At 46.6% G+C, this 27,992-nt stretch overlaps 1 protein-coding gene across 7 annotated transcripts in view; it reads left to right on the plus strand.

Annotated features, from left to right (window-relative positions):
• The window catches only part of PCDH15 (protocadherin related 15), a 460,568-nt gene that overhangs the window by 284,899 nt on the left and 147,677 nt on the right, over positions 1-27,992 (plus strand). For 5 of the 7 annotated variants that reach the window (XM_050305496.1, XM_050305498.1, XM_050305500.1 and 2 more), the window contains 2 exons: positions 6,203-6,217; positions 7,124-7,189. In XM_050305496.1, the coding sequence (XP_050161453.1) occupies positions 6,203-6,217; positions 7,124-7,189 (81 nt within the window). The remainder of the gene's footprint in view (positions 1-6,202; positions 6,218-7,123; positions 7,190-27,992) is intronic. The other 2 variants (XM_050305502.1, XM_050305499.1) reach the window with 1 other exon arrangement.

The following is a 27,992-nucleotide window of genomic DNA, read 5'->3' on the forward strand; positions in this document are numbered from 1 at the left end:
GGGATTTTGCTCCATAACGTGAAAGTTGAGGATGAGGGGAGAGGGGCTGGAATGTTGAAGATCCGAAGGGAGTTTGAGGTTGAAATGTCTATAGAATAACTCTTTTCTGGGCTAATTTAGGAATTTCTAGCCCGATTTCTAGGCTTTTCAAAGGAAACCACAGTCTCAAAAAATACACTGCAATGGTACTCACGTGGTAATGGAATATTTTTAAATGTTACACCTGCTTTAAGAAATGAAAATATTCCTGTGTAGATGGCAAAATTCCACCAAGTTTTTTTCCTACGTTTAATCTTAAAGCTTCCTTTTATTGCTGCTTTCTCTTGCCTGAGTTGATCTCAGTCAGTTCTGTGGAACACAAATGGATGTTTTTCTGTGTCTGTTGTAAACAAACAAACAATTCTGGACTGAAATAGGAGAAAATCTTCAGGGCAAGATGAAAAACCTTGCTATAAATATGCTTTTCAACCTCAACATTGAATCTAAAGCCTGAAACTCAAATATTTACACTTTAGGAACAGGCCAAAGCTAAATATTATTGACTGACCTGTAAGTTTAGCTGACCCTCTCTCATGTTTCAGTTAATCAATGCTAATTTATTTGCTTGTAAAGAAATTTCAACAATATGAAAGGTTATGGGTATCTCTAGCTGTGCTTGTGCTGATGGTTAAATGTCTGCTTTTGTACAGCAGTCAAAATTTCCTTTACATACTTTTATAATACCAGGATTCAGTTTAATTCCCAATATTAAATACTTTTCATCTTCCTCTATGAAAGGTCTGTCTTAAATTGACCAAAGGCACAGCAGGGAAAATGCAATTCCCAAAAACATCTAAAATAACACGGAATTTGAATGCTGGGTGCGTAGGAATGGTTAAATGCAGGTTTAATCAACTTTGGGAGTTTAAGCACTTATGAAGACATTGCAGCTTTTCTTGACTCATCCAGTGCTTTTTAATGGTCTTAAAAATCACTTTTGGTAATGGCAATTTTAGATGCTGCTTGGCATAGTATCATATTTTTATGTGCTTTGCAGTGTTTTCAGGCACAAGTATGATTTTAAAGACTCTTGTCAACTCCAGAACTGCCTCTAAAATGGGAAGTTATTTCAATCTAAGAGCACGTTGCCTGAAAGAAGGATGGGCCTGCATTTTTCCAAAGCTGTAAAAATAAAATAGCAATCCACAGCACTCGCAGGGCAATTTTCACGTACCAAACCCTTTATAGAGGTGGAAGAATGGCAAAATAAAGCTACAAAACAAATTGCCCTTTCTGGGTGCCTATCCTGAACTGAAACTGGAGGTTACAATAATGGTCTTGATTTGTTTTATGTCCCTTCTGTATTTATTATCCATCAGCCTCGCTCTTTGTCCGGTTAAAGACAAACCCAACCCCAAATTCAGCCGCAGTCAGATCCTCTTTCACTCAGATCCTCTTTCACGTGGGGTTCTCTGAGCTGTGAATTTTAAAGCAGTGCTTAACTCTGACCCAAGCGCAGAGACTCTGCAGGTTTGAGGAGCATCACGGATGTGTCTGAATCCAAACTCGGGTTCTCCCGTCGCTCCTTCCCAGCTCCTGCACCAGGAAGAGCTGAGAATGGCCCGTGAAAGCCCCTCTTATGCGGCTCTCAATGCAGAGCCGCCGTGGTGCGATGGAAAGGTTATTCCAGGCTTATCCCGGGCGGCACAGCTGGAAGTGCTGAATTCAGGCGCACAGGAAACAAGGCTGGGCATTTTCCCCTTGCGCTGGGTTGCTTAGTTACTCTGTTTAAATGTATGTAGCTCTTTATGAGGAAGCCCGGTCTGTAAATCGAGGTGCTCAGAGATCCTTTCATGGGATTTGTTCCCGCCCCCATCACCCCGTGAGCGTTTCCTGCTGAGTGGAAGTGGAGGTGAGTCCGACTTTGTAAGTTATTGTGAGAATAATGCTCATCTGGAAAAAGAAGTACGTGTTCAGGCAGATGTAAATGTGAGGTGTTTAAACTCAGCCACTGCCCCAGCCTGCTGGAATTGCAGCTCCTGCCTCTCCAATTAAAATCCAGGGAGAACACGCGCTCGCTTTCCAGGTGTGCTGCCAGCTCCCCAGAGCTCTGCTGGGAGAGCCAGTCTGTAAAACCCCACGGGCTGGAGGCTTCCCTGTGTTCATGCCAGGCTGGGATTGGGCACAGTGCAGCTCTCCTGAACCAGGCTTTCTCGGGGCTTGTCCCATCAGCAGCCACCGCGGAGGGGCAGAACTGCCCTGGTGGCACTTGCTGTTCTGGTGGGGCTTTGGGAAATGAGGTAGTGCAGGTGTCTGGCTCTGTGCCACCACGTGTCCTGTGTGTGCCACACACACCAACTCTCTTTAACTTTCAGCCAGTGATCAGGCACAAATCAAGGGTCTGTTTCCTTAATTAATTAACTTTGTGATTTCTTATTTAAAATGGCCCTGGTATTATTGGTGACTTAGGCTGGAGGGCTGGAGTGCTCTGACTGTGTGTCCCCAGGACTTTTATAGGAGTGCTTTATGGGCCTTGCAGAGGGTGATTAAAAAGCATAACCAATACAGACTTCTAGCTCTACTTTGGGTTCTGGAAAACTCCCCTTTGCTCACTTGGGCTTCTCCTGGACTCTGCTCCTGCTCTTTGGAAAATAGTTTGGACTTGCCGGGTCACACTTTTTGTGGTACCAAACAACTCGTCACTGCCTTGTTCCTACAGAGGTTGTCTTTGCAGCATTTGGTGCTGAACTGTCCAGGGTTTCCTCTAAAGTCACATTTATATCAAATGAAGTGGTTTTAGTGGCTCCTTGAAGAGTTTTCCGTGTTGCCATCTGTGTTATTGTCAGCACACGGTCCCTGGAGTGGATCAGAACTCTGAGCTCTGCTGCAGTATTTAGGGATGATGAAGAGGTTTGTTGGAGACACAGCGGGTGGGAATGGCTGGCTGCTGCCCCGTGCTGAGTAGGTGCCATGGGAACAAGCCAGGAGTAGGTTCCAGTGAAGCTTGCTCTGGTATGTCGTGGATGCTGCCCACTCTCATGGATCCAGGATGAGTTTGGACAAATGAACAGAAACACAACATAATCTGAGAGTTAACTCTGTGTTCTTTTGTGCCTCAGGCAGCAGCCCAAGGGAAGTGAGGGATTGATGCTGAGGAGGAACAGAGCCTTCCCCATTTCCTGGCCAGGGTTAGAGTCTGATCCTTGTTTCAGTTACAGATTAAAGAACGAGTTTTATTCTGTCAGCAGACAAAATAATTTCCTTCAGCAGTTACTGGGTAGAACTTTATTAAATAAAAACCCTTTGAGGTTGGGCTGAGCATCTGCTGGGAACTGAGTCAGGTTTTTGAGGCTACCAGTTGCACTCCCTAGGACTGTTGAAATAAACCCATATAAAACTATCTGACTCTATAAAAGCCAACTTGAATCTAAGATAAATTGTAAAATAACTCAGAGTAATGACAGGGTGTTTCTGCAGCAGCTGGAAGAAGAGTTGGTGATTAGCATGTCGAAGTGGATTTTTTTTCCAGTTTAATTTCAGGAGTGCTCAGGAGGAGATGACACTTATTCCACAGAATCCTGTCCCCAGGAAGGTTCAGGTTGCCTGTTTGTTTTCCAAATGAGCCTGTTCCCCCTGCAGGGCACCACTAATTTCTTGTGTCAGGGTGTAAAACCCTTTCTGTCTTTGAGGAGCCAGGACTAGGTTACTGAGCTCTTCTCAAACTTGTGCTCTGACCAGGCTCCCCAGGGCAGTGGGCACAGCCCCGAGGCTGCCAGAGCTCCAGGAGGGTTTGGATGATCCTCTGGGGCACAGGGGTGACCCTTGGGGATGGTCCTGTGCAGGGCCAGGGGTTGGACTGGATGATCCTTGTGGGTCCCTTCCAGCTCAGGATATTCTGTGGAGAAGTCCTCAAAAGGGTGGAACTGCTGGATGGGAGGGGGCTGCAGGAGGAAAGGAAGATGGTCAGGCAGCTCTCTGTTGGCAGAATACTTGATGATTCAGGTTGCTGTGTTTGTTTCTGCTGGGGCTGTTTGACCTTGCTGAGTGCCTTCCCTAGGACAGTGATTGAGGGTTTCCTCTGAGCCACCTCATTAAAAATAATTAGAAATTAAAATAGTGAAAATTAGCCATCAGAAAGCAAATAGATCTGAGCCTTGACACTGCTACATGGAGAGTGTGTTAAAGAGGTTTTCACTTTGCTCCCAAGGAGACAGGCCCTTTATTTACCTGCCTTAGCCTTGGTTATAGAAATGTAAAGCAAAAGCACAGTGAAATTAATGAGAGGAACATAAATGCTTTCCTGCAAGCTTTTAGGAAAGCCTTCAGAGCTTGTTGTTTTATTTAGTAAGTTCTATTTGCCTTTCCTGTGAGGTCCTTAGGGCAGGGGTGAGGGCACTCAGGATTCCATTTACCAGCATTGCTGCTTAAACATAAAACACAGCATGAAAACTGCAGGTAGGGAAGCTCATTTACCTGGTGCCTTTTCTTTTTTCAAGTGTGTTTGATATATCATGATTGGACTGCAAAGACTGCTCAGGTGGGATCTCAGGGAAAGGTTCTTCCCCCAGAGGGTGGTTGGCACTGAACAGGCTCCCCAGGGCAGTGGGCACAGCCCCAAGGCTGCCAGAGCTCCAGGAGGGTTTGGATGATCCTCTGGGGCACAGGGTGGGACTCTTGGGGATGGACTGGGTGATCCTTGTGGGTCCCTTCCAGCTCAGCACGTTCTATGCTTCTGTGAACTTGGGGCTGCAGTTCTCTGTGCTCCTTTACTGTATTTAATAAACCAGACTTACAGCAAAAATAGTTTTTTGTTGAGGGACAATTAAAAAAAGTGAGAAACAACTTGAGAGAACTTGAGATCTGTTGGTACCACCCATGTATTTACACCATGTAACTTTTCTTTAGATTTAATTAAAATTACTGTCTCCCTTTGAATTGGAAATCTGTGTAGGACTACAGTTTTAAATGTATCTGTTTGGTGATGAATGTGACACTAAGGCTGTGACATCAAGTTTGTTCTTTGAGAAGGGGACCGAGGGGGTGCCAGACATCTTAAAAAGCAATCTGAGATTTGACCAGTACTGACACAATGGAAATGATGTGAAATAATTTGTAAACCCCTATCTCTCCATCAGGGAGAGAATTTCATGGAACACAGATGACAGGAGGGGGAAAGCTCATTCAGTTTTTCTAAAAAAAATAATGATTATTCTTTTGGTAAGGTACATGAAATGTTAAGAATTAAAAGTTGTCCCTGCTTTTAGATTTTTATTTGGATTTTTGTTTGTTTGTGTGTGTGGTGTCACTGTCGAATGGGGAATAGCAAAGCTGAGCTTCTTTTGACCTGACAAAGAGTGTGGTGAGGGGTCATTGGCCCAGATCCTCAGCCTCTAGAAAATCATAGCACACATCTCTGGAAAAAAAGGTTAAGAGTTGTTTTTGTTATGGTTCTGGAATTTTCATAGCATCCAGCGAAAAGAATAAGAGAGAGAAAAATAGTCCTTATTTCATGTAGATAATGCAAACACAACTTCTCTTCCCACCTGACGTGCTCATAGGAAACTACAATGATATGAAAATGTGGTTTTCTAGGTGATTTATTTATTCTGTTAATACCTCCAAAATAAAAAGCTTTACAGTAAAATAATAGTTAATCTAATTTATTTTTTAAAAGTGTTATTTAATTGTTATGTATCAGACTGGAGCATGTAAGAATAAAAGGTGTATGTAGGAAGAGTTCTTTCACCAAAAAAAACAAACCCAGAACAATGATACTTGAGTACTTCTTCCCTTGGCCAGAGCTCAATCAGGAGGTGCCATTCCATACAAATGGGGTGCAGCCATCCCTGGAGCAGAGGAGCCTGGAACTGTCTGGGGTGAAAGGGGACAGAGGATGGTTGTCTCTACCCCGCTGTGTCAGTGGGGCTCTGAGGCTCTTGGAAAATGAAAAGTGCTTCCTAATTAACTTTTATTTCTGTGGGCTTTAGAGGGGTCAGTGTTCTTCTTCTGTTTAAAGTAGAAACCCCAATGGTTGCCAAAATACAGTCATCACATGTGCTATACGTGCTTTTGTGTGTTTGAAGGCTGCACCTGTGCATTTGCTGGCTTTGCATGTACTGCTTTGTCTTTGAACCTCTCTTTTGAGTGAACCAACAAACTCTTACTTATTTTCTTTCGTTGTTCTGCTCTGCTTCCATTGATGACTCTAAACTTTTGGCTCCAGACTGGCAATATGAGGGTAAGATGGCAAAATGTGACTTCCTGAACATTGCTCGTCTGCTTTTGGTTTGTGTTTTCCTTAGAATTGTTAAAATTCTGTTCACTGAGTAGATCCTTTTGTTGCAATTAAATCCATGTTATGTTTGTTTCTGTTGTGAAACTTTAATTATGATTTGTGCCTTCTAATCATTCTTTTATTATTTCTTTGGGTTAAATTGCCGTTGTATTAACTCTGTCCCAACGGACTTGTGCTCCACTGTTGGGATGGAATAGAGATCCTGGTGGGATCTCTAGAGCAAGACAACAACAGATTCACTAGTGTAGCCATCCAGCTGTGTCCTGGTGGCCTGTGACAACAATTGTTTGGTAGGAGGGTGGGCAGGCCCTGGCACAGGGTGCCCAGAGAAGCTGTGGCTGCCCCTGGATCCCTGGGAGTGTCCCAGGCCAGGTTGGACAGGGCTTGGAGCAGCCTGGGCTGGTGGAAGGTGTCCCTGACATGGCAGGGGGTTGGAACTGGATGATCTCTAAGGTCCCTTCCAGCCCACACCATTCCATGATTCTGGGATGTTGGGGTGGTGTGTTCATGACATGGAAGGAGTGACATAGCAGACAGCAGAACAGGTAATGTACAGATTTTACTGTTTAGGTGTTTGTTTTAAATAAGGTTCATATCTAAGATGTTAAATCCTTTGTCATCACGTTCTCCCTTGCTCTGTGAAGTTTCTGTGAGTGAGGGATAAACAAACAGCTCAGATTTTGATCCTCTGTGAGTGTGACTTAGCTGCCAGTTGTAGCTCATACATGTATCGTATTTAAGTGAATACTTTAGCACGCCCAGTATGCTGACTTAAAAAAACCCAGCAACAAACCCCCCCCAAGATCCTACTTTTGGAATGAGAAATAACTTTACTTTTCATCTTTATAGATTGCAAGTTGGCCAGAACAGGTCCTCCAGCCACAATAGTTCCCATTGACGAGGAGAGTCGGAACGGTGAGTGCCCCCACAGTTATTTATATCACAGCTGTAATTCCTGCTGATCTAACTTACCATCCAACTCCTTGTGTCGGTGTGATGTTGCCAGGGGACAGAGTTCTGGTCAGCCTTTGGTTTTGGTGTGGTTTGGGTAAAGCTGAAAGCTCACTCTGCAGCCTGATGGGAGTGTTATCAGTGCAGTGTTTCAGTGTTTTGCTGCTTGTTGGTTTGCTCTCAGTTTAATACTGTGAGTTTGTGGAACACCTCTGGAATGGAAGGGCAGAACTTGCTTGCTTGCAGCCATGGAAATTTCAAAAGAAAAGGAATGACCTTCTGTTCTCAACTGTTTTAATTCTCCTCTCCAGCCATACAGTTCTCACACTGTTGATCTGTGGTGTCAGCGTTGCATTTATGCAGAATACTGCGGTGGGATGAAGTGCTTTGCCCTGCTGGAATCAGCTGTTACTCCTCATATTGTCCCTACTCCTTCCTGCTTTTTATTGTATCATTTTATTCGGTTTTAACCTTGTGAGCCAAGCGTGGTTTTGTGCTCTGTGTGGTTGTGGTTCATCACATGGGGGTGCTTGAAATGCCGTGTCACACTGGTGGAACCTGTCTGCCCTTATCCTTGGGGGAACTGCTCCTTGCTGGGGCTGCTCAGGGTCAGGTGGATAACAGAATGCAGTTTTACTGGTAAAAAAAAGAAACAAACACCAAAAAACCTATAGTTATTGCATCTGTGTGCTGAAAAACTCTGGTTCTGGAGTGGTGGTTGAAAGTGTCCCAGGCCAGGTTGGACGGGGCTTGGAGCAGCCTGGGCTGGTGGAAGGTGTCCCTGCCCATGGCAGGGGGTGGGATGGGATGAGCTTTAAGGTTCCTCTCAACCCAAACCATTCTGGGGTTATAAGAGATAATAAGGAAAATCAGCTAAAGCAGTTTGTTGTGGTAAGGAAATGTTTTAATCCTGGTTCCTTGGTATGTTGGGAGCTTTGTTAGGAGAGGTGGATGTGGGCTGTGTTCTAGACTGTTACAGTAAAAATCCCAGAGGATTTTTAATCCATGCCAGGATCAAAGGGCTGGATATGTTTAGGTAGTTACTAACAGAGCCAGCAAAGCTGTGGTGAGAGACACTGGTGGGACAGGTCAGACAACAATCCCAGTGACCACACAAGCAGATGCAGAGTAACAGCCACCTGATTTTGCTCTAATCCATACAAACCTGGCTCTAGATGACTCAAAGGATGAAATCTACTCAGCTTGTTTCTGTTCTCCTGCTGCACTGGCACTTTCAAAGGTCTGGTGGTGGTTTTGGACTGATGATCTCCAAAGCTGACACTCCTGTGTGACGTTTCACACCACCCAGTCCACTTGTCATGGAGCTGTGGCAGCAGAACCATCGGCAAGTCCTGCTCTTGGGAAGAACATCTTCAGTTCCACTGAGCTGGGCGCTGGCTCGTGGCACGTTGAGCTCACTCATTCCCAATTCACACCCAGTCAGAGACCTGCAAACCTCGTGGAACAGAAGTTATTTTCCAAAATTACCGCTGCTTGTTTTCGTAGTCGGGCACACAGTTATTGTGTGACCCTCTTGGGAGATGAGCAGAGGTGCTGGGATGTGACAGTTTCCCACCATGGGCATAATGTCTCTTTATATCAAGTAATTTAGGTGCAATAGTGTGTCATATTAATGTTGTGCTCACGTGAGGAATCCCTCAAAGGGAGAACTTGGCACTTCTTAAGGTACAAATGAATTGTTTTCTGATTTTCCCTTTGCTTAACTGAATTGTTTGGTATTCATGCTAACCCAGGGAATTTTGGGAGTGAGCTTCCGTGGCTGGAGGTGGGTTGGGTGTTATTTTTGTATCTTTTCATCTCCCTGCTGCCTTGGCAGCAATCTTTTGTCAGCCTGGCTTCCCGGGGAGGCAGAGGATGTGTGATTGCTCCACAAATCCCCATCAATAACCCCCTGCGGGGAGGGATTAATGGCAAATGGGGCACAAATATGCAGGGAACAGAGCTGGGGATTTTATTTCTCCCCTGATACTGTTGGACCAATTTATTTTCAGTTTAATTGTGGGTAATGCTGGAAGGATGGACCTGATTGCCAAGGCACATTGACAATGTCGCTGCAAATTTCCGTGCCGGAGCAAACATTTTAACTTAGTTTCCAGGGACAATTGACAGGGGTTGAAGAAAATGTCTCTAGAGGCACAGATTCTATAGCCTCTCTCCTGAGGGGGGCTTAGTGTGCTAATACATCTCCCAAGGACTGTGTGTGATGCCTCTGAACTGCCATTACTTAATAAAATGCTCAGTGACTGCAGGGCTGGAATCGAAGGAAGAAGGAAGGATCCTCTCTCCGTGTGCTGCTTGGATCCTGTGCCCATTCCAGCCTGGCTGCCCTTCAGCATTTTGCCTAAGGAGCAAACATTCCTTAGTAAAAAACGTTCTGACCTGGGAAGTTGCTGTGGCTGAGCTCGGGGGTGTCAAGAAAGGCATTCCTGAAGAGCTGTGGTTCCCTGTTCTTTCCCTACTTTTCTTTCCTCTCTCAGGAGAAGGGTGAATTCCTGACTTGAAGCGTTTTGATTTCTTCAAACACATCTTTCCTGCAGAAATGATTTCTGTGATATTACTGCTGGTTGGAAATTATTTGGCATGGGCTGCCCAGGGAGGGTTGGAGTGCCCAGCCCTGGAGGTGTCCCAGGCAGGCACTCAGTGCTCTGGGCTGGGGGACAAGGGGGGCATCGGGCACAGGGGGGACTCTTGGAGGTCTTTTCCAGCCTCACTGATTCCATGGCATTCTTGCATTGTCTCTTATTGAACCTGACAGCCTTGAATTTCAAACCAACCTATTTTCATCTGTTACTTTCTATCGCTCAAAAATCGGCTTCATGAAAGAAAAGGAATATGAGTTTTACCATTTCAAGTGATTTGAGGACGGCATTTCTCAAGTTTGGGATGTGTGTGTAGATGTGGGAAGGGAAAGAGACCAAACTGTGATTTTGTGTTGATTTTTCATAGTTTCCCCATAAGGGCAGTTTAAGGACTCTTTGCATTTTGCTTTCACTTGGTGCACAATTTTTTTGTGGCACTTAACAGTTACATTTCTATCAAGGACAAAAATCAAATCATTACTTTATATGTTTTCATCCCTGTGAAATATTTCCAGAGAAACTGCTTCAGTTGATTTCTAATCTAATTTATGCCTCATAGATTTTTCTCACACACCTTCAGACCATCCTACAGCTCCCTAAAGGGTTTATGAATACTTTTGACCAGCTTTGGACCATTCTTTCCAGATTACTCCTTCCCTAGTGTGGAGTCTGATTTCTGCAGCAGTGCAGGTGTGGTGTGGTGTGTGTATCTGAGTTAAGGTACTGCAGCCAGTTAATAAAGCTTGGAATTGAGGTGAGCCTGGATAGTCCTGGGCTGAGGATTGCAGCCCAGCCTAGTGGTATTGTGGCAGAGTATCAGCAGAGTTTGGTTGGCTCTGTGTGTGCTGATGCCATTGTGTGGTCAGTGGTGCCACCTGTGAGCACATTAGATTATCCAGCAGAACAAATGGGGCCTGGGTGAGGCCCAGGCACGTAATAACATCTGGGCTAATTAGGGCACCCCCTGTGGAGTTCATTCTGGCTCGGTGTTTTCATGTAGGAAGAAAGGTGATACATTAGATCTAATAGCTGCCAGACTGAGTAACTTGTGTCAGGACTTGTTACCCTGGGAGGATGTTTGGGACAAATTCTGAGGAGAGGAGTGGATTTGCATTGATTTGTGTGGCCACGTGGCTGCTCAGTCCCAGGACTGCTGCCAAGGGCTGAACATGAATTTACCGTGTCCGAGTGCTGTCAACCCTGCCTGCCCATCCCTGTTCCCTGCTGATGCTCCCCCAAGAGGAGAAGAACCTGGGGGGGCTGGAGGGGCAGAGGCTGGACCTGCCCTGGGCCAGAAACCCCCCGTGCCCTGGGCTGATCCCCCAGCGTGGGCAGCAGGACAGGGGGGATTGTGCCCCTCTGCCCCTCGGGGGGACACCCCCCTGCAGAGCTGCTCCAGCCCTGGGGACAGCACAGCAAGGACAGGGAGCTGTGAGAGAGTCCAGAGGAGGAACCTAGATGGGCAGAGATGGAGCAGCTCTGCTGGGAGAGCTGGGAATGCTCAGCCTGGAGAAGGGATGTCTTCAAGGGCACCTGAGAGCCCCTTCCAGTGCCCTAAAGGGGCACCAAGAGAACTGAAGAGGGACTTTGGACAAGGGCCTGGAGTAGCAGGACAAGGGGGAATGGCTTCCCACTGCCAGAGAGCAGGGTTAGGATGGGTATGAGGAAGAAATTCTTCCCTGTGAGGGTGGGCAGGCCCTGGCACAGGTTGCCCAGAGCAGCTGTGGCTGCCCCTGGATCCCTGGAAGTGTCCCAGGCCAGGTTGGACAGGGCTTGGAGCAGCCTGGGCTGGTGGAAGGTGTCCCTGTCCATGGCAGGAGGTGGCACTGGGTGATCTTAAGATCCCTTCCAACCCAACCCATGCTGGGATTCTGTGATAAGTGCTGGCTCTAGTTCTGGATCATTCAGGGCATTCCTGTGCCATTTAGGACTATGCTGGTCTGACTTGGAGAAAGGGCTCACACCTGGTCACAGAAATCCACTGGGAACTGTCTGTCCAGGAGAGTTCCTGCAAGAGCATCGGGAAGGGACTTGCTGAGGCTGCTGCATTCCCTGGTGCTGAGGTGGGAAACCTGTGCAGGTGCCAGGGTACCAGGAGACACCCAGCTGTAGCTGACGTGGTTCATTCTTCTGGTGGACCTTTTCCAAATGCTCTGGTCCAGGTGCTGCCCTCAGATTTCTCCGTGGTGGAGGAAAGTTGGCTCATACACCGGTTAGTAACGTGCTTTGAGGCTGCACCTCTCTTTTTGTCCTTCTCCTTTACTCACTAATAAATGTCTCCAAACAGACGAAGGGTGGAATATTTGTTTTTTATAAGTTCTGTTATTGGTGTAACTTGTTCCCATTCCTCATGTCAGCACCTGGCTCGTGTGCAGGGGCTCAGCTTGCTGCCTTTTAAGGTGCTCCAATTAAAATGCAAACCAGGAAGTATCGCTTCTTCCCTGACAATTTGATTTGGTTTATGAATTCATGAGATGGGAAAAGAGGTCTGAATGGATGGAAATTAGTTTTGTTTCATTCAAGCCTATTTGCCCGTTTCTGTTCCAAAATGATACATTCCTTGGATTTGGGTATTAAGGGTTTCATTGGGAAGTCATGAAGCAATTTGGTGTCTAATGCTGTTTTTATGCCACAGATTTAAATTCACACTCACATTTTTTTTCATGTAGGACAAATGTGTAAAGACTGAAGAAGCTGTAAAATGGATCAGCTTCTTATTCTACTTCTATTCATCAGCTCATCACCAGTACTTAAGCAGAACTTTTGTTGAAAATCTCTAAAATTCTCTGCTTTCAGTAATTTTTTTTTTAATTTATACCATTTAAGAAGAAAGATCAAAGCGCCAAAAAGCAGGAGATAATTTGGGGTGGAAGCAGGGGAGAAAAGTCACACTTTTAGAAATGGATTAATTCTTAAGGGTAGAAAATAAAGTTACTGATAGAGTTGGAAATATTTAATTGGTTCTGCACCGCCAGCTTTCTAGAAAAATGTCCTTACCTGGTGTTGGTGCTCTTGAAGGAGGTAAAATGATCAAGCCCCAGTTTTCATTTAATGGCATTTATTTCATTTTGAACTCGAGATGTCACATAACTGTACACCAATTCACGGCAAATTTTTCTCCCTCGTGTTCCCTGTGTTTGTAAGCAGATTGCTCCAAAAACATCAGTAATTTTACCTTGGTTCCAACTTGGAAGCACTAGTAAGAAGTAACACTTAACTTATGGCTTGCTTTGAGCAGCAGAGTGCTCAGAACAGTGAAATAATTCAGTAAATGATGGATTTCAAAGCCCTTCATGGCTCACACGTAAATGACATTTGCTGCTTTATTTTGTTACGCAGTCTCATGTGAAAACTCCTCGTATCCTTTCAGCTTTTCAAAGTCATGTTAATCAACCCAAATGTTGTGTGTGCTCCACGGCCCTGGTATTTTTTCCCCTCCTTTACCCACTCACCATTTTTCATCATTACTCTGATAATTCTCCATTTTTACCCTATCGAAACAACTGAAAAAACTGATGTTTTTTTACGATCAGATGGATATTAATTCTTTTCAGTGGGATAATTACACGTGGCTCTTACCAGGCGTGAAGTTTCATGTCTCAGGATGGTTTATGAGCCCAGCGAAAAGCCTGGCAAGTGCTGCTTCTGAAATGCACTGCAGAGCATCCGTGTTGGGCATATTATTTTGTCACTGTCACAGCAGGATGCAGTGTAAAAGAGCAGGTCTGTGATGAATTATCTCCCACGCAAGGAATTAATAGTTTTTGGAAAGGGCATCCCTGAGGAAAGCGGCAGTGGGGAGAACCGCCTCGCTTTTCAAGTGTGTCTGTGTGTTTTGATAGTCTTTGTTTGCTCTCTTTTTTTTATTATTATTTTTGGATTACTGATGCTGTGATACTGATACTGATCCAGTGCAGCAGGATGGGCTTTGCTGGATGAGCTGTGATGTGCAGCTGTCAGACCTCCTGCAGCCCTTTGCTGAGAACGGGAGCCCTCTTTTTATTTCCAGATCCTTTAGCAAGTACTTTGAGGCAAAAATAGAATTGTTGTGTCTTTTGGGGTTAGAACTGAATGATTTTTTTTTTTTTTTGTAAACTGTATTCCCTCAGATAGTAAGAAGGAAATAGGGTGACCAAATTGTCAGTGTTTATGACATGATGTTCTGCACACTCAATTTTTCCCCTTTTCTGTGGGAAAGAGGCGATCTGGTGGGTTTTTTTGTTTTGTTTTGTGTTTAAATTGGACAAGTGTATTTGTGTGGTGTATCTGTTGGTGCTTCCTTAACTTACAGGAATTTTCTTGGGTTTATTTCTTCCCTTGACCTTTGTAAAACATCCATGAAGCCCAGTTTACCAATCCAGGGCCCGTTTGCCTGTAGGACCTCACACCCCAGGGGGCTGTCAGTGCTCACCTGTCCTAAGGGAAGAGCCCTCGAAGCCACGAGCTTTGACTGTCATGAAGGAATGAATTGGAGTACATTTTGCCCACTTTCCTTGTAAAAGCAAAGCAGAAGGGCCCTGAAAGAAGAAAATCTTGCCCAAACCCGCAGTGCTGAGCTGTGTTGCACTGGGGGTTCTTGGCAGGCTGTGGATGTGAAGGCTCTGCCTCTCCCTCTGCCCTGGGTGTGCAGCACAAGCTGCCAACCCCCGGGCTGGGCTCCTCATCCTCCCGAAGGCTCCTGGAGGGAATTCCTCCCTGTTTGCCACGAGGTGCTCAGGGATGTCTGCCCTGGGTTATTAAAATCCTCTCAAGCAGCTCCTAATGGAATGACATGTTAGATTTGTGAAGCAGCCCCGTGGGGTTCGTTCCGTGCCTTTATTCAGCATTCCTGCTCCTGCTGAAGCGTCACAGGGCAGCGCTGCCCGTGGAAGTGCAGTCCCTCAGTCAACAGGGGCCCCAAGATGCCCCTCCCGGCACTTGATTAATGCCAGCAGTGAGGAACTGTTCCTTTTGGAGGTGTGCTGTCACCGGGGCTGTTCCCTCCCCCCTTCCCCTCGGCCTTTGAGGATCGGTGGTTGAGAGGAGCTCAGAGAAAGGGAAGGATGTGCTCCTCTTGTTTTCAAAGCAGAGCTGGGGGATGATGCTGTGGCTGTGGAGAGGAAAAAAAAGGGAAGAATGCATGGAATCATAGAATTCATAGGGTCATTAAGGCCAGGAAATACCTCCCTGTTTAATCAGTGTACCCTGATTAAAGCGTAGGCAGTGCTATACATGTTCTCTCACAGAGCTTTCATTTTGAGGTGTTTTTATTTTTTCTCTGTTGGAATATCATAAGATACTATTTCTAACTCCTTTCTGCTGTTTCAGTTGTTTTATTAACAGCATCTCAGGCAAACCACAGGTTCTCATCGGCTCAAGCTCTGTAAAAGGCACTCACAGAGCACCTTTCCTTGCCCAGCTCTGCAGCCGGGGAGCACCCTTTGCTGGGGCCCCCACTGCCCACGCTGTGTTTTCAGTGCTAAAGATCTGGCAGCGCTGCTCCTTGCCTGTTGTTGGGCTCACCCATGCATTATTTATCAGGCAGTAGGTGAAGACTTCAGCCTTTTTATGGTAATTGATAGCGGTCAGAATACAGGATTACGAACAGTTCCTGAGCACCAGCATGGGAGGTGTGTTGGCAGGATGTGTTTTTCATAGTTAATTCAAAATACATGGGCTTTATTGGGCCTCCCTGGGTCGGTGTGGCGGGGCAGAGGAGAAATAGATGATAAAATTGGACGTTAATAGCTCTGCATGGGGGGTTTACCTGTTTGTGCGGCACAGTGTTTGTGCAAACTCCACGAACTGTAGCTCTTCCGGAGTGAGGTAACAGGATTAGAGACATCCTCTGGTCCCTGGAAAGTTGTACTGTCAGTTTAATAAGATTAAGCACACCTTAGGTTAGCAAATTTTTGCTGTTTATGAGCAGACAGGGAACTGGGTGCTTAGGAGATGTGAAGTTGTAGGATATTTGCGTTTTAGTGTCAGTGGTATTGAGAAAAGGGAGGAGACAGGGGTAAAAAAGAAACCCACGAGCTGTTAATTCAGTTTGATAGAGCTGAAGCAGCTACATATTGATGCCTCATTATTTTTAAATTGACTGAGGGTTTCCTTTCATTAATCCTTTATTCCATAGACAGATGGGAAACGGTGGCTGCTTTTTTTTTCCAAGGGCAATTTCACCCAACTTGACAGTACAGTGAAACTTTGGGTTGGGTTTTATTTTTTTGCTGTTGAAATATGGTATGGCATAGATTAAAAAAACCAAAAAAAAATAACAAAAGGAAAAATCGAGCTAAGCCTTTCCTGCTTCATCCCCTCAAAGGCAGCAGGGTGTTAACGGAGCAGAATGTTCTTCCAGCTCAAGGCAAAACACAAACCTTACTGGTTCAGGAGAGCAGGGGGGGAGACTGAGGAGTGGCAAATGGAAAAGCCCCGAATAGCTGATGAGGTTGCTGTCACCTCCTTGCCCCCCCAGCAGGGCACCTGAACACCCTCACACAGCACAGCCCTCGTTTTTCCAGTCCTCACCTGCCCCTGTTTTGTTGACAAACAGTGGGACCACACTGTTGATAACAGCCCGAAAGGGAAAATATTGCACCTCTAAAGGAAAATATTGCACTTCTAAAACAAAATATTGCACTTCTAACAGAGCACATACCTTCATTGTTCCCGTGGTGGGAATCCAGCCTTGCTGGACTGGAGTTCTCCCCATGGGAAGTGGGAAGTTTGGACTCTGGTGCCTTAGGGCAGTGCAAGTCTGGTTGGCTCATTCGTCAATCTTTGCTTGAGGAAAGAGAAGAAGGGAGTTGTAGAACATTTCTTGTGGTATCAGAGTTTCTCTGGTATGGTCGTTGGGCTGGTCTCCTCTCAGAGGACTGGGGTTAATTTGAGTTTGTGAATTGTGCCCACTCTGCCCTGCTGACAGCAGGCACATCCTCGTTACCCCTTGGTGCCACACCTGTCCGTGCCCATGGGCAGGGTCCCGTTTCCAGCAGCGATGGCAGGCAGATGCTGGAGGAGAATTTGGCATGGCATGAGCCTGGATATTTGCCCTGAGTCTGTGCTCAAAGCCTGCAGCTGTTTTCAGCTCAAAAGGAAAGAGGTACCCTTTAGGGGGGGCTCTGCAGCATCTTGGTGGGGACCAGACTCTTCCTGGGCAGGACACTGCCTTTCCAAAGCATCCCCAGCCCTGGACCTGTGTGTTTACACGTGGCTGGTGCAGGGATTTCCTCCTGCCTGCATTTTGAGACCTCTCAGCTCACCAGCTCTTAATCCATTTAACGTTCATCCCGTTTATTTTCATAGTTTCATAATCAGCTTATGTGAGATGAGGCCATGGAAATTTAAACTCATGTTCCCTTTGCTCTCCTGGCTTGTAATTTCATGATAAATAACCAATTTTATTTATTTATTTCTTAATTTCTTTTCCATTATCTCGTGGTAATAGGTGTGTTCTATTCCTGTAGCACGCTTATGGTCTCAGGTGTGTGTTTGCATTGTTTTTCCTGGGATCAGCATCCAGCTGCTGTGTGGCTTTACTGGGTTTAGAGAACACACCAGTGTTGGCTTTCCCTGTTTCAGGACTGCTGCCAAGGGAGCTGAGCAGCTTTTCCCAAACACCTCCCCGTCCACACCTTGGGACCAGAGGCACAAAAACATCAACACTAGTTTGGTTTGTCCTCTGTTACCAAGTAGATAACAAGTGTTTTGTCAGCACACTTTATGTGCCTGTGGAACTTTAAAATTCAGTGGAAAATGTGTCTTATTCTTTTGGTGAGAGTAACTTAAATACACCTTTTTGTTTGTTTGTTTTTGCTTGGGTTTAATTTGTTTTGTGAAGAACATCCTGCCTAAGAAAAGCAAACCTTTGCAGCAGTTTGAGAAATGATTTTAGGAACCCTCTCCAGAGAGGTGAAAACAAAAGTCTGGCACCAAAAGGGATGCAAAGGCAGAGAAAACAAGGCTGTCTAACCATGTGTGACAGCCCTGTCCTGTTTCTGGCCATCCCTTGTCTGTGCAGGCCACAGCTGAGTTAGAAATGACTAATGGTGCTTGTTACAAGTGTGGGGGAAAAATCAATAGCAGACAGATTAAAAATCTCCAGGATGTTGATGTACAGAGCGGAGGTGACACGCTGAAGGTGTGGGGAAGGTAAATACACAGATTTAGTGTGCCATGGACACCATCATCCATGGGAATGGGGTCTGTGCTGGCTGCAGGAGCAGCTCAGGGCAGCCTGCAGGTGTCCAGCTTGTGGCTGCCCAGACAAACCAAAGGGAGATGCATCTCCCTGCCCTTCCAGCTGCAGCTGGAACTCGGTGAAAACTGCTCAGTCAGGGGGATGGAAGCAGCTGGGAATGTCATCCTGCCCTTATGGTGAGGCCTTGCTTCATCTCACTCACCCCCAGGAATCACTAATTGCAATTAGTGGCGTCCAGCAGTGTTAGAGCTGATGGGCAGGAGAACCAGATAGCCACAGTGCCTGTCTGCCAGGGTATCTTCCCCAGGAGGGGGCAAATCCACAGGGAGCAATGCAGGACAGCCCATCTCTGGGATGGATGGGTGGATGGGACCACAAACAGTGTCCCAGACTCAGGGCTGCTGAAGAATGTATAGAGGTGGAATGTTTGAGATCTCGAGGGAATGTTTATTTTTTTCATGGTTATTACTGGGGTTGTTGTTTGGTTGGTTTGATTTTGGGGCTGATTTCTGGCCCCTGTGAAATGCTGGATTGGTGCTTTCCTAGGATCTGATTGCAATTCCAAGGGGTGATGCCTGAGTGGAAGTGACTTGCTTGGAGCCCAGTGTGTTTGCATTGATTTAGAGTTGCCCACCCCAGTACATGTCTGCCTGTATTTGTATGTCCTGGCTTTATACCCTGCAGGAGACTTCTCTCCCTTTGCTTTCCTTAGTTTGGAAGTGAGAGCCCTCCTTGGAACTGCCAGAGTGACAGAGATTTGGGGTTCTTTCAAAGGCAGTCGTGGGTTTTCATCTCACCGAGGAGAGGAGCCTTCCAAACACCTCATCTTGTAGCGCTTTGATGTCTGTGTGATCCTCATGTCAATCAGCCTCCTCAGAAGTCTTCCACAGAGGGTATTTCCAGCAGAGGTGGATTTCCAGATGTCAGGAAACAGCAAAGTGAAGCCTGGGGATGGCTGGAGCTCATTTCTGCTGGTACCTGCCGCGGGGAGCGGGGATTGCAGCAGGGATGTTAACCCATTCCTTCATCAAGCCTCACAGCCCCAGGAGGTCATTCCCCCTCCTCTGAGCAGGGGTACTTCCCTCTGTGCTGAGGGACAGCTGAGCTTTGAGGGTGCACCTTCTGGGGGGCTTTAGAAGGGCTGGCTCATGGCAAGAAACTGCTCTGTCTCCCGTGATGTTCGTTCAGCTGGAGACAAGGCAAAACTCCTGATCTGGGAGGGCAAAGCCTCCCTCGTGGCAGTGCAATCAGCAACAACTGAACAGAGAAAACAGAAAAAGGAAAAGAAACAATATGTGTAGCACAGTTGGTGCTAAAATAATAATAATAATAATGGGGGAAACAAACAAAAAAGAGAACTTGGACTTCGGATTGGACACAAAGGTATGAATACAAAATAGGGCATTTCCCAGCTGAAATGAAGAGCTGTTGGAACCACAGTGTTGACAGGTGATGAGTATGGCAGTGCAGGAAGCTGTTGGTGTTCCAGCCTTCAAATCCTCGCTGTGCTAAGTGGATCTTTTTGCCCTCTTTGAAAAACTCCTCTTCCTCTGTGATTTGTATGCACTTGAAGGCCGAGAGACCTTTGCTATTGTCTCATGTTTGCAAGGACAAAACTAATTTCCTGCTGTTTGCAACATAATTCCCTTTCTCCCTGTTAATCTATATCAATCAGCTTCCTTTATGAGAAATATTTATGCCTACTCAGAACAGAATCAGTTAAAATTGATTGCATCTTAATTGGATCCAGCATGAAATATTTTTGTTTCTTCCTGGCAGGAGCATGGGAGTGTTAAGAGGAGGGGAGGTGGAGGGAGGCCTTGCTGCTCCTCAAAGTCTTTTCCAGCCTGAATGATCCTGTAAGACTTTGGCCTTGTGGTGTAGTGCAAGAGTGGAATTAGCAAAGCAAGGAGAAGCTGTGGGCAGTACTCCTTTGGGCACCCTGTCTGAGCTCCCTTGTCCAAAATATGACCCTGATAAAAGGGGATGAGGGGCTTCAAATAGAAGGGATGTCTCCAGGTTCTGCATCTCCCCGCCACGGCTGTGGTGGGAGGAGTCTGAAAAAGAGGGGGTGAAACTAAGCAGGCTGTGGTGTGTTTCTGATGCTTGAAGTTTCCAGAGAGTGGGGTCCAGCTGCCTTCCTTTGCCAGCTGTGTGAAATCCTCACGTAAATTATCGGGGTATCACACAGTGAGCTGATGTGACCCCAAGCCTACACGTGGTGTGTTTTCATTAGTGCCTGTTTCCCTGAACAAAACAGGGTGAGCCACCAGAAGGTAAATAACCTGCTCAGCGGTGCCTCCAAGGTTTTCGTGGAGTTTCATGGCCCCTTTTAATAGCTGCTGTTTAAGATGAATTTCATTTCAGCCCAAATGCCATTTTACAGTCGGAGGTCTGTAGGGAACTTGAGGAATGAATGGTTTTGACAAACGAGCAGTTTGAGGGAATTCATCTTCTGTGGAGGACATGAGCTTTTTCATACAGGGATGGGGGAGAATCTGATTAACTTCAGGTAGAAAACAAGGGAGTGACACCCAAAATCAGAAGTGCCTTGGGATGGAAAGTTTTATTCTGATCAGACCAAGATCAAACATGCAGATTTTTTTACTAGTGCTTGAAGTCTTAAAAACTGCAGCAGCAGCAGAGTGCAGTCTGAGTGCTCTGGACATCTGGAATGACTGCTGTAACAGATGCATCAGGAACTGGCTGGAAGGCAGAGAACTGGTGGGATCTGCACAGCAGGAGCAAATGGGATGAGAGCAACAGGGCTTGTTTCCAGTGAAACCCCAGAGGAAGCACAGATTTATGCAAGGAAAAGAATCACAGGAGCACAGAGTGGTTTGGGTTGGAAGGGACCTTAAAATTCATCTCATCCCACCCCCTGCCATGGGCAGGGACACCTCCCACCAGCCCAGGCTGCTCCAAGCCCCGTCCAACCTGACCTTGGACACTTCCAGGGATGAGGCAAAAAAGGGCAACAAGTGCTCTGGCATCTCCATTGGCTGCAGGGTCAGGCCTGAAAGGGCAGAGTTGAATATTCGTGCCCAACCTGTCAGTTGGGCAACCAGCTGTGTCCCTTTCAGGTGGTTAATTGTCAACATGCCACGTTTTAATAGTGATGTTACCAACTTCTTTCATGGTTTCCTTGTAGAAGCAAATAGTCACCGAGGTCTGTGCGGTCATAAAGGGTAGGAAAAGCTCTGGGTTTTGGGGTGACCCAATTGTGGCCTTCCAGGACCTGAGGGGAGCTGACAAGTACAGTAAATAAACCAACCCACCTTTAAGTCTGACACTGCTGGGATGGATTTTTGAAGTGTTTTTCCAGAGGAAACATCTCTGCAGACTCTCAGAGGATGCAAATGGACTGAAACAGAACCCTAAGTAGGAGCAGTTGGAGTGCATGGAAGCATGTGTGGGAAATTTCTGCTTGGGTTGAACGGGTATGTCACAGAAAGTTTCTAGAAATAATGGGGTAAAGTCAAATAATCATGCCTGCCATAGCCAGGACTTGGGCTTACCCCAAGAGAGATGTATAAATCCAGCATATTTGTGCCCCAGAACCACCTGCCAGCCACTTCTTTATGGTAAAATCCACACTTCTGGCAAGCTTCCTTTTTCCTTTCTGCCTGCCATGAAAATGAACTGTTTGTTAAACAAAAACAACCACCCTTCTGTCTTAGTGGAGAATGTGCTGAACTGCCACAGCTGGCTACTTAATTTTAAGCTCTGAATAGACACTGAGCCATTGGTTGTTAAATATATAAAATATATTTAAGTGTACACAGCATCTTTTAACTTGGCAAAGAGCGTGGAGTTGGAATCATTGGCTGAGCCTCTCCGGTGAAATAATGGAATTTGTGTGAGGTTTTGGTATTCTTTATTGTGGATAAAATAACTGCATTTGTTGGGCACTGGAGAGCAAAGGTGTTGTTCAGTGGTGCTCCGAGCTGGAATTGCTTTGCTGAAGGCACAGCAGAGCTGTCTGGGGGCAGTTAAAGCACCAGGCTGAATACTGTGCTGTGGTTTTATTTGCACTTCCACAAAAACAGTTTTCAGCATGGAATTTGCACTGAAAACGCCGAGGTCAGTGGGTGATGGGGACTGTGAACCAGTGGCGTGGGAGGACGAGGTGGAGGACAGCAGAGCATTAGCAGGAGCTGTCTCACAGAGCTCCAGGGTTGATGGTTGTGATTGGAGACCAGGAACAGGTCAGGGACCTGCTGGGTCGCTGAGAATCCCAGGCAAGGACCCACATCCCTGGGTGGTATTCCCTGTGCAGACTCCTGCTGGCCATTCCCTCAGCTGCAGCACGTGTTTAATCCCCCAGATCCACTCATTTGGCCACAGCCAGGAAAGCAGAAGGGGATGGCTTAAAGTCAAGACAGGAGAGCTCCATAATGTCTATGTAAGGAAGTTCCAAGTCCTGGCATTAGAATGAGCAGCAGCAAAGCCAGGAGGGACACAACCAAGGAGTCTTTGTGTCTTCAGTGAAGAAAAAGAGGCAAAACCTGAGCCTAAGAATTTTCTGTTCTTAATTCCTTTTGCTAACTATGTGAGGAAGGGATTTCTTCTCTCTGAGCTGCTGCCAGGTCCCAGCACTGCCACTGATGCAGTGGTCTGTCCAGCCTCGGGTGGATTCTGGAGGAAATGGAGAGGAAATGGAGACGGGAGAAGAGCAGGAAGCCTGGAATTAGCCTGGAGAAAAGGAGGCTCAGGGGGGACCTTCTGGCTCTGCAATCCCTGACAGGAGGGGGGAGCCAGGGGGGGTCGGGCTCTGCTCCCAGGGAACAGGGACAGGAGGAGAGGGAACGGCCTCAGGCTGTGCCAGGGGAGGCTCAGGTTGGACATCAGCAGGAATTTCTGCCTGGAAAGGGTGGTCAGGCCCTGGCAGGGGCTGCCCAGGGAGGTTTGGAGTGCCCAGCCCTGGAGGTGTCCAAGGAGCTGTGTGGATGTGGCACTCAGTGCCCTGGGCTGGGGGACAAGGCGGGCATCGGGTACAGGGGGCACTCAGAGACTTTGGAGGGCTTTTCCAACCTGGAATGATCCTGGGATTCTGTGCAAACAGCCCCTTCCTCTCTCTGGATGTGCAAACCATCTCTGCAGTGCCTGCAGTAGAAGCTGAGCTGGAACAGAATCCAGCCAGGCTGAACATATAGTTAGTTTGAAAAGCTAAGCAAGGGGGGTTGGAGTGAAGCTACCACTTGATACTGAATGTGGCTCATTCCTGGTCCCTGAGTCAGTGCTTAATTTCCTGTAATGGAGTGGCTTCCTCTACACTCAGATGCATCTGAACAAAACACCAGTTAGTTTTTAAGCCTTTCTATTTTATTGCAAGAATGTACTGGAAATGACGGCGCTCTCTGTAATAAAAAGGCAAAATGAAAAGGTAAAGGGTTTGGATGTCCAGAAAGAATTGCTTCTAATGTTGTTTATTGGCCTGTGCAGTAGGCTGTTATTGTGCTTCTCAAATGACACTGGTTTTCCCTTGGGATGCTCTGACCTCTTCAAGGATAGTCTTATGCCAACTGAGAAAAAAAAAAAATCAAACGCTATCTTTGGTAGCAGCATTTCAAAATGGAAAAACCAGCACTGAATATTCAGTGGTCACTATCAGGGGGAGGTGAATTACATTAGGTGAGGTGGCAGTGATGCTGCAGGAAAGAAAAATTGGGGAGCAGAGGGGTAGTCTTGGTGATTCGTCTCTCTTCAGGAAAGAATTTCTTCCTAATATCCAACAGGAATTGTATCAATCCCTTCCTTTTATAGATGTTCATTTTATTGTGCTTGGGAGGTAAGAAGGAAGTGGTGCAGTTTATTAGGAGAGTTTAATATACTGTCCAACAATATAGTTTATTGAGAGAAAGGGTTATAGATTTCTGATACTGTTTCTGCAGTAAATGCCATCGGTGTGGTCCTTGCTAACAGAGAAACTACTCTGGGTTGGTGGCAGCTCCTTCCCAGGGTTTCCTCCTGGCAGACTCCCAGGTTTCCTACATTTCCCAGATCTGGGCCTGGGGTACTTTCCCACCACCCCCCCAAAAAAAAAAAAAAAAGTGAACTTATCGTTCTACTCAGAAATTTGAGGTATTTTGAATTTCCTTTGACACTGTAACAGCCTTTTAAAAGAAAAATATGAATAAGCTTTTACAAAGCCAGCAGCTCCCAGGGCACTAAATCTTACAAGGAAACGTTTCTTATCTAAAATTATACCTCTGCTCATCTCCAAATACCAAACATCTGAGCTTATTGCATATCCAGCCTATTAAGCCCCCTACATATTGGATAACACCTTTTATTGCTTCCTCACATGGGATGGAGGACTGTTAATAAATTGAGGAGGCATTTTTTAAAAGAGGAACTTCCCTGAGCAGCTACAAACCACCTTAGTTACTCCAAATATTAAGCCTGCAAGTTTTTCCCCAGGGAGCAGACCCAAAGGACTCAGAGGCTGCTTGATACAAATAAGAGGTATCTTAGAAAGAGAAGGTGAAGTCTAGAGTCAGAAAAGCAGACGCTCCTTGGAGTGCATCTCTCCTGAAATGTGGTCCCAAATCCCTGTGCTTGCCCTCTGCAGTGGGAAATGGGAACTGCCCTGCCCTCAGGAGCGATGCCAAGGGAAGAGCTGGGAGAAGCAGGGATGTGCCATGACCATGCAGTGAACTCCCCGGCCTCCAGGCCACGCTGGGGGCTCCTCCTGAGCTGTTCCCAGCTGTTGTTTGGGCAAGGATTGGTTTGCCAGGGCCAAAAGTTTGTCCTGGAGGTTGGAAAGCAGGTCAGTTCTCACTGCCATTCCTGCCTTTTGTCAGAGTAGCTTGCCCTTCAGTAAATTGTTTGGCAAATAAACATAATGCTTTCTTAGCATTTGAGATACTTAGTTCCATCCTTATTAGATATCAGCCATTTACAAAAGCAACTGACATCTATTTTGTTTTTGGGTTTTTTTGCTATGCAAACAGAGAACTTGTACAATAAAAATAAAGGAGCTGCAAAGTGATCTGTTGTTAGCCTTGACAGGGTCTTTGATTTAATATCATTATGCTCTATGTTCCAGTTTTCAATTAGCTTTGAAATCTGCTTGCACGCTCTGCTGTGGAGCATTTCTGTCAAAGGAAGGAAGGGATGGCACCCTGTGTGAGGAAAGACACGGACCGGGAAATGCCACGGGAAGAAATCCTTAACTGCACAAATAACTTGCTCCTCCTGTGTGTCGGTGGAATTGCTCAGTGCAAAGATAAAAGTGTGCTGGGTTTGGGAGAGCATCTGAAAATGTCATTAGGCTGCAGGGAGGGGGCAGAGGATGGCCCAGGCTCTGCTCGGGGGGCCCAGCAATGGCCCCAGAGCCACGGGCAGGAACTGATGCCCAGGGAGCTCCACCTGCACAGGAGGAAGAACTTCTTGGCTGGGCAGGGACCCAGCCCTGAGCAGAGAGGGGCTGGAGTCTCCTCCTGGGGATATCCCAGAGCTGTCTGGACACACTCCTGTGCCCTGTGCTCTGGGCTGGCCCTGCTGGAGCAGGGAGGTGGCACCAGATCCCACTGGGGTCCCTTCCAGCCTGGCCCAGCCTGGGATCCTGTGATTGTGAGAACATGAATAAGATGAAAGTGTGAAGGAGATTTGACTGGAAATCTGGTTTGCTCAGGACTGAAGGATTAGCAGATTTTAAGGGCTTCCACACCAGTTCTTATCAGCAAGCAGTGACAGTGGACTGTGCAAGACCATCGCTAGATTGGATGCAAACCTATGAATATTTAGGAGGTGTAGCTGTTGCCAAGTGCTATCAGCACTCTGAAAGCTTGGTGGGTTGTGTGAGTGCTGCCACACTTGGGTTGGTTCTACTTCCAAGCAGTGTTCATTCTCTATCCGTTGCCTCTTCTTTTGTAGGTTTTCTGTGAAAAGTCATATTAAATATGGAACTGCCTCCCAGTCAGGTCTGTTTTCTGTTTACAGGGAAGGTTGTCACTGTCCTTTTATATCATGCCAGCTTTGACCCTGGAGATTCCCAGCTCTGATCCGAGCGGGCACTGTGGGGAGTGGGTGATGTGCCAGCGTGTCTGGGGCTGGCACGTGAGGAGGGGGATGAGGTGCTGGTGTGCTCAGAGGTGATGGCAGTTCCTGGCACTGTAGTTCCCAAATTCCCAAGTCCTGTTCTGAACACTTTGAATGTGGGCAAGCTTTCCCAGGGTTGACAAAGGCACGCCCCTGATGGCATTAAACACTTTGCTTCATTTCGAATTCCTGCTCTGGAAGAGCTAATCTGGGACTCTTAAAAGGTGCAAGAGGTTTATTTTCATCTGGATTTTGTTCTTCAAAACCACTGTCTTAAGACAGCACTCGTGCTTTGCTATCTCAGCTGGTTTCCCCCTGCGAGGGGCTCAGCAGGATTAGAGCAGGAAGCTTGGCTGGTGCTCGAGTTGGGCAGCACCAACTGTGCACATGTAGAATTGTTAATGTGCTTTATCCTTTCAGTGATTTTATTTTTGCTTCGTTGTGTGCTGAGACTTCTTCCTCTTAGGCTTTGCTGCAACTGCTTGGTAAAGCAAATGTCAGAATCTTTCAGGCTGGAAAAGGCCTTTAAGAGCATCAGCCCAGCACCTCTGTTGTGTCCACCCCTAACCCGTGTTCCCAGTGCCACATCCACAGATTTTTTGAGCACTTTCAGGGATGGTGACTCCACCACTACCCTGGGCAGTCTGGTGCTGCCATCGCTTTCTCTGCAGGAGTTTTCCTTGCTGTCCAATCTAAACCTCCCCTGGGGCAACCTGAATCTGATTGCTCTCCCCCTTCTGCTTAGAAGAAACTTTTCAATGTTCTCAAAGAGAGGAAAAAAATCCTTGTAGGCAGGATGCAGTGCCAAGTATTCCTGGTTTTCTTAGGTTTCTATTGGAGTGGCTGCAGGCACAACCAGGAGCTGGTCCTAGTGGTGATAAATCAGCTGCATCTTGTGTGGTTTGGTGCAATGAGAATAAAACAGGACAGAAGGATGCTGGGCTGGTGTTTGTGTCAGTGTGTCCACTGTAATCCATCACTCTGCTGGCTCTCACAGTCCCCTGATTTGGGATTCTGCTCCCAAACCATCGGGGTGACTCTCTCTCAGCCACTCTGTTGTCGGTTGTTTGAATTCTCATTCTCTGACAGTTCACAGAGGTTTGGGCACGACTGTAGGTTACAAAGTGGTCCTGGAGGTGTCTGTGAATAATAAAGGCCTTTTCTTGGGCTTTCTGTTTGTGTAATAAAGCAATTCTCAGGCAAAGAAAGGGTTTGCTCTCTCCCCAGGAATGGAGATGCTTTCATAGCAGGTGAACACTAGGCAGGAACACACAGAAAGCTCAGGTGGCTTTAAAATAATCAGAATTAGTGGACTTCCCCCAAACCCAGACTGTTACAGGTGAGGAAAGAAGGAATTTCAAAGGCAGAAGCTCCTTTTCCTCTGTCCTGCTATCAGGATCTCCTCACATCTGACATTTGGGGTAGTTCCTCCCTCATGTGCACTGCTGAGGCATCACAAGGAATTCCTTCAGTCCCTGATGAATTGCATCTCCCATTTATTGGAAATAGATAAGAAATTGTGGGTTTTCCTCTATCTGCCACCAAATCCAGCGTGCCCTCGCCCTGCAGTGCTCCACTCCACGCCTCAGGAATTCTTTTTTCCTCTGGGCAAAAGCTGGATGGATGTCGTGGCAAGAGAGCTGGAACACTGAGCTGCTGCTTAACAAGGCTTGCACCCAGATCTACTTGAAGGGAGAAATTCTGGTCTGGGATCATTTCATCCACCTGGATGCTGAGTCCAGAGGAGGCTCCAAGATGATCAGAGAGCTGGAGAGAGACAATTTCCAAGGGCCTGGAGTGGCAGGACAAGGGGGTTGGAATGGGATGAGCTGTCTTTGGGGTGCACCAGGAAAATCCAGGTTTGCTGGCAATGTTCATTTTTCCCCCAGGATGCTTTCCTGCAGAAAGTAGCACGAGCAGATAAAGAGGATGGAAAAGA

This window comes from Myiozetetes cayanensis, unplaced genomic scaffold, assembly GCF_022539395.1.
Source record: "Myiozetetes cayanensis isolate MyiCay16 unplaced genomic scaffold, myiCay2020 scf10, whole genome shotgun sequence".
NCBI lineage: Eukaryota > Metazoa > Chordata > Aves > Passeriformes > Tyrannidae > Myiozetetes > Myiozetetes cayanensis.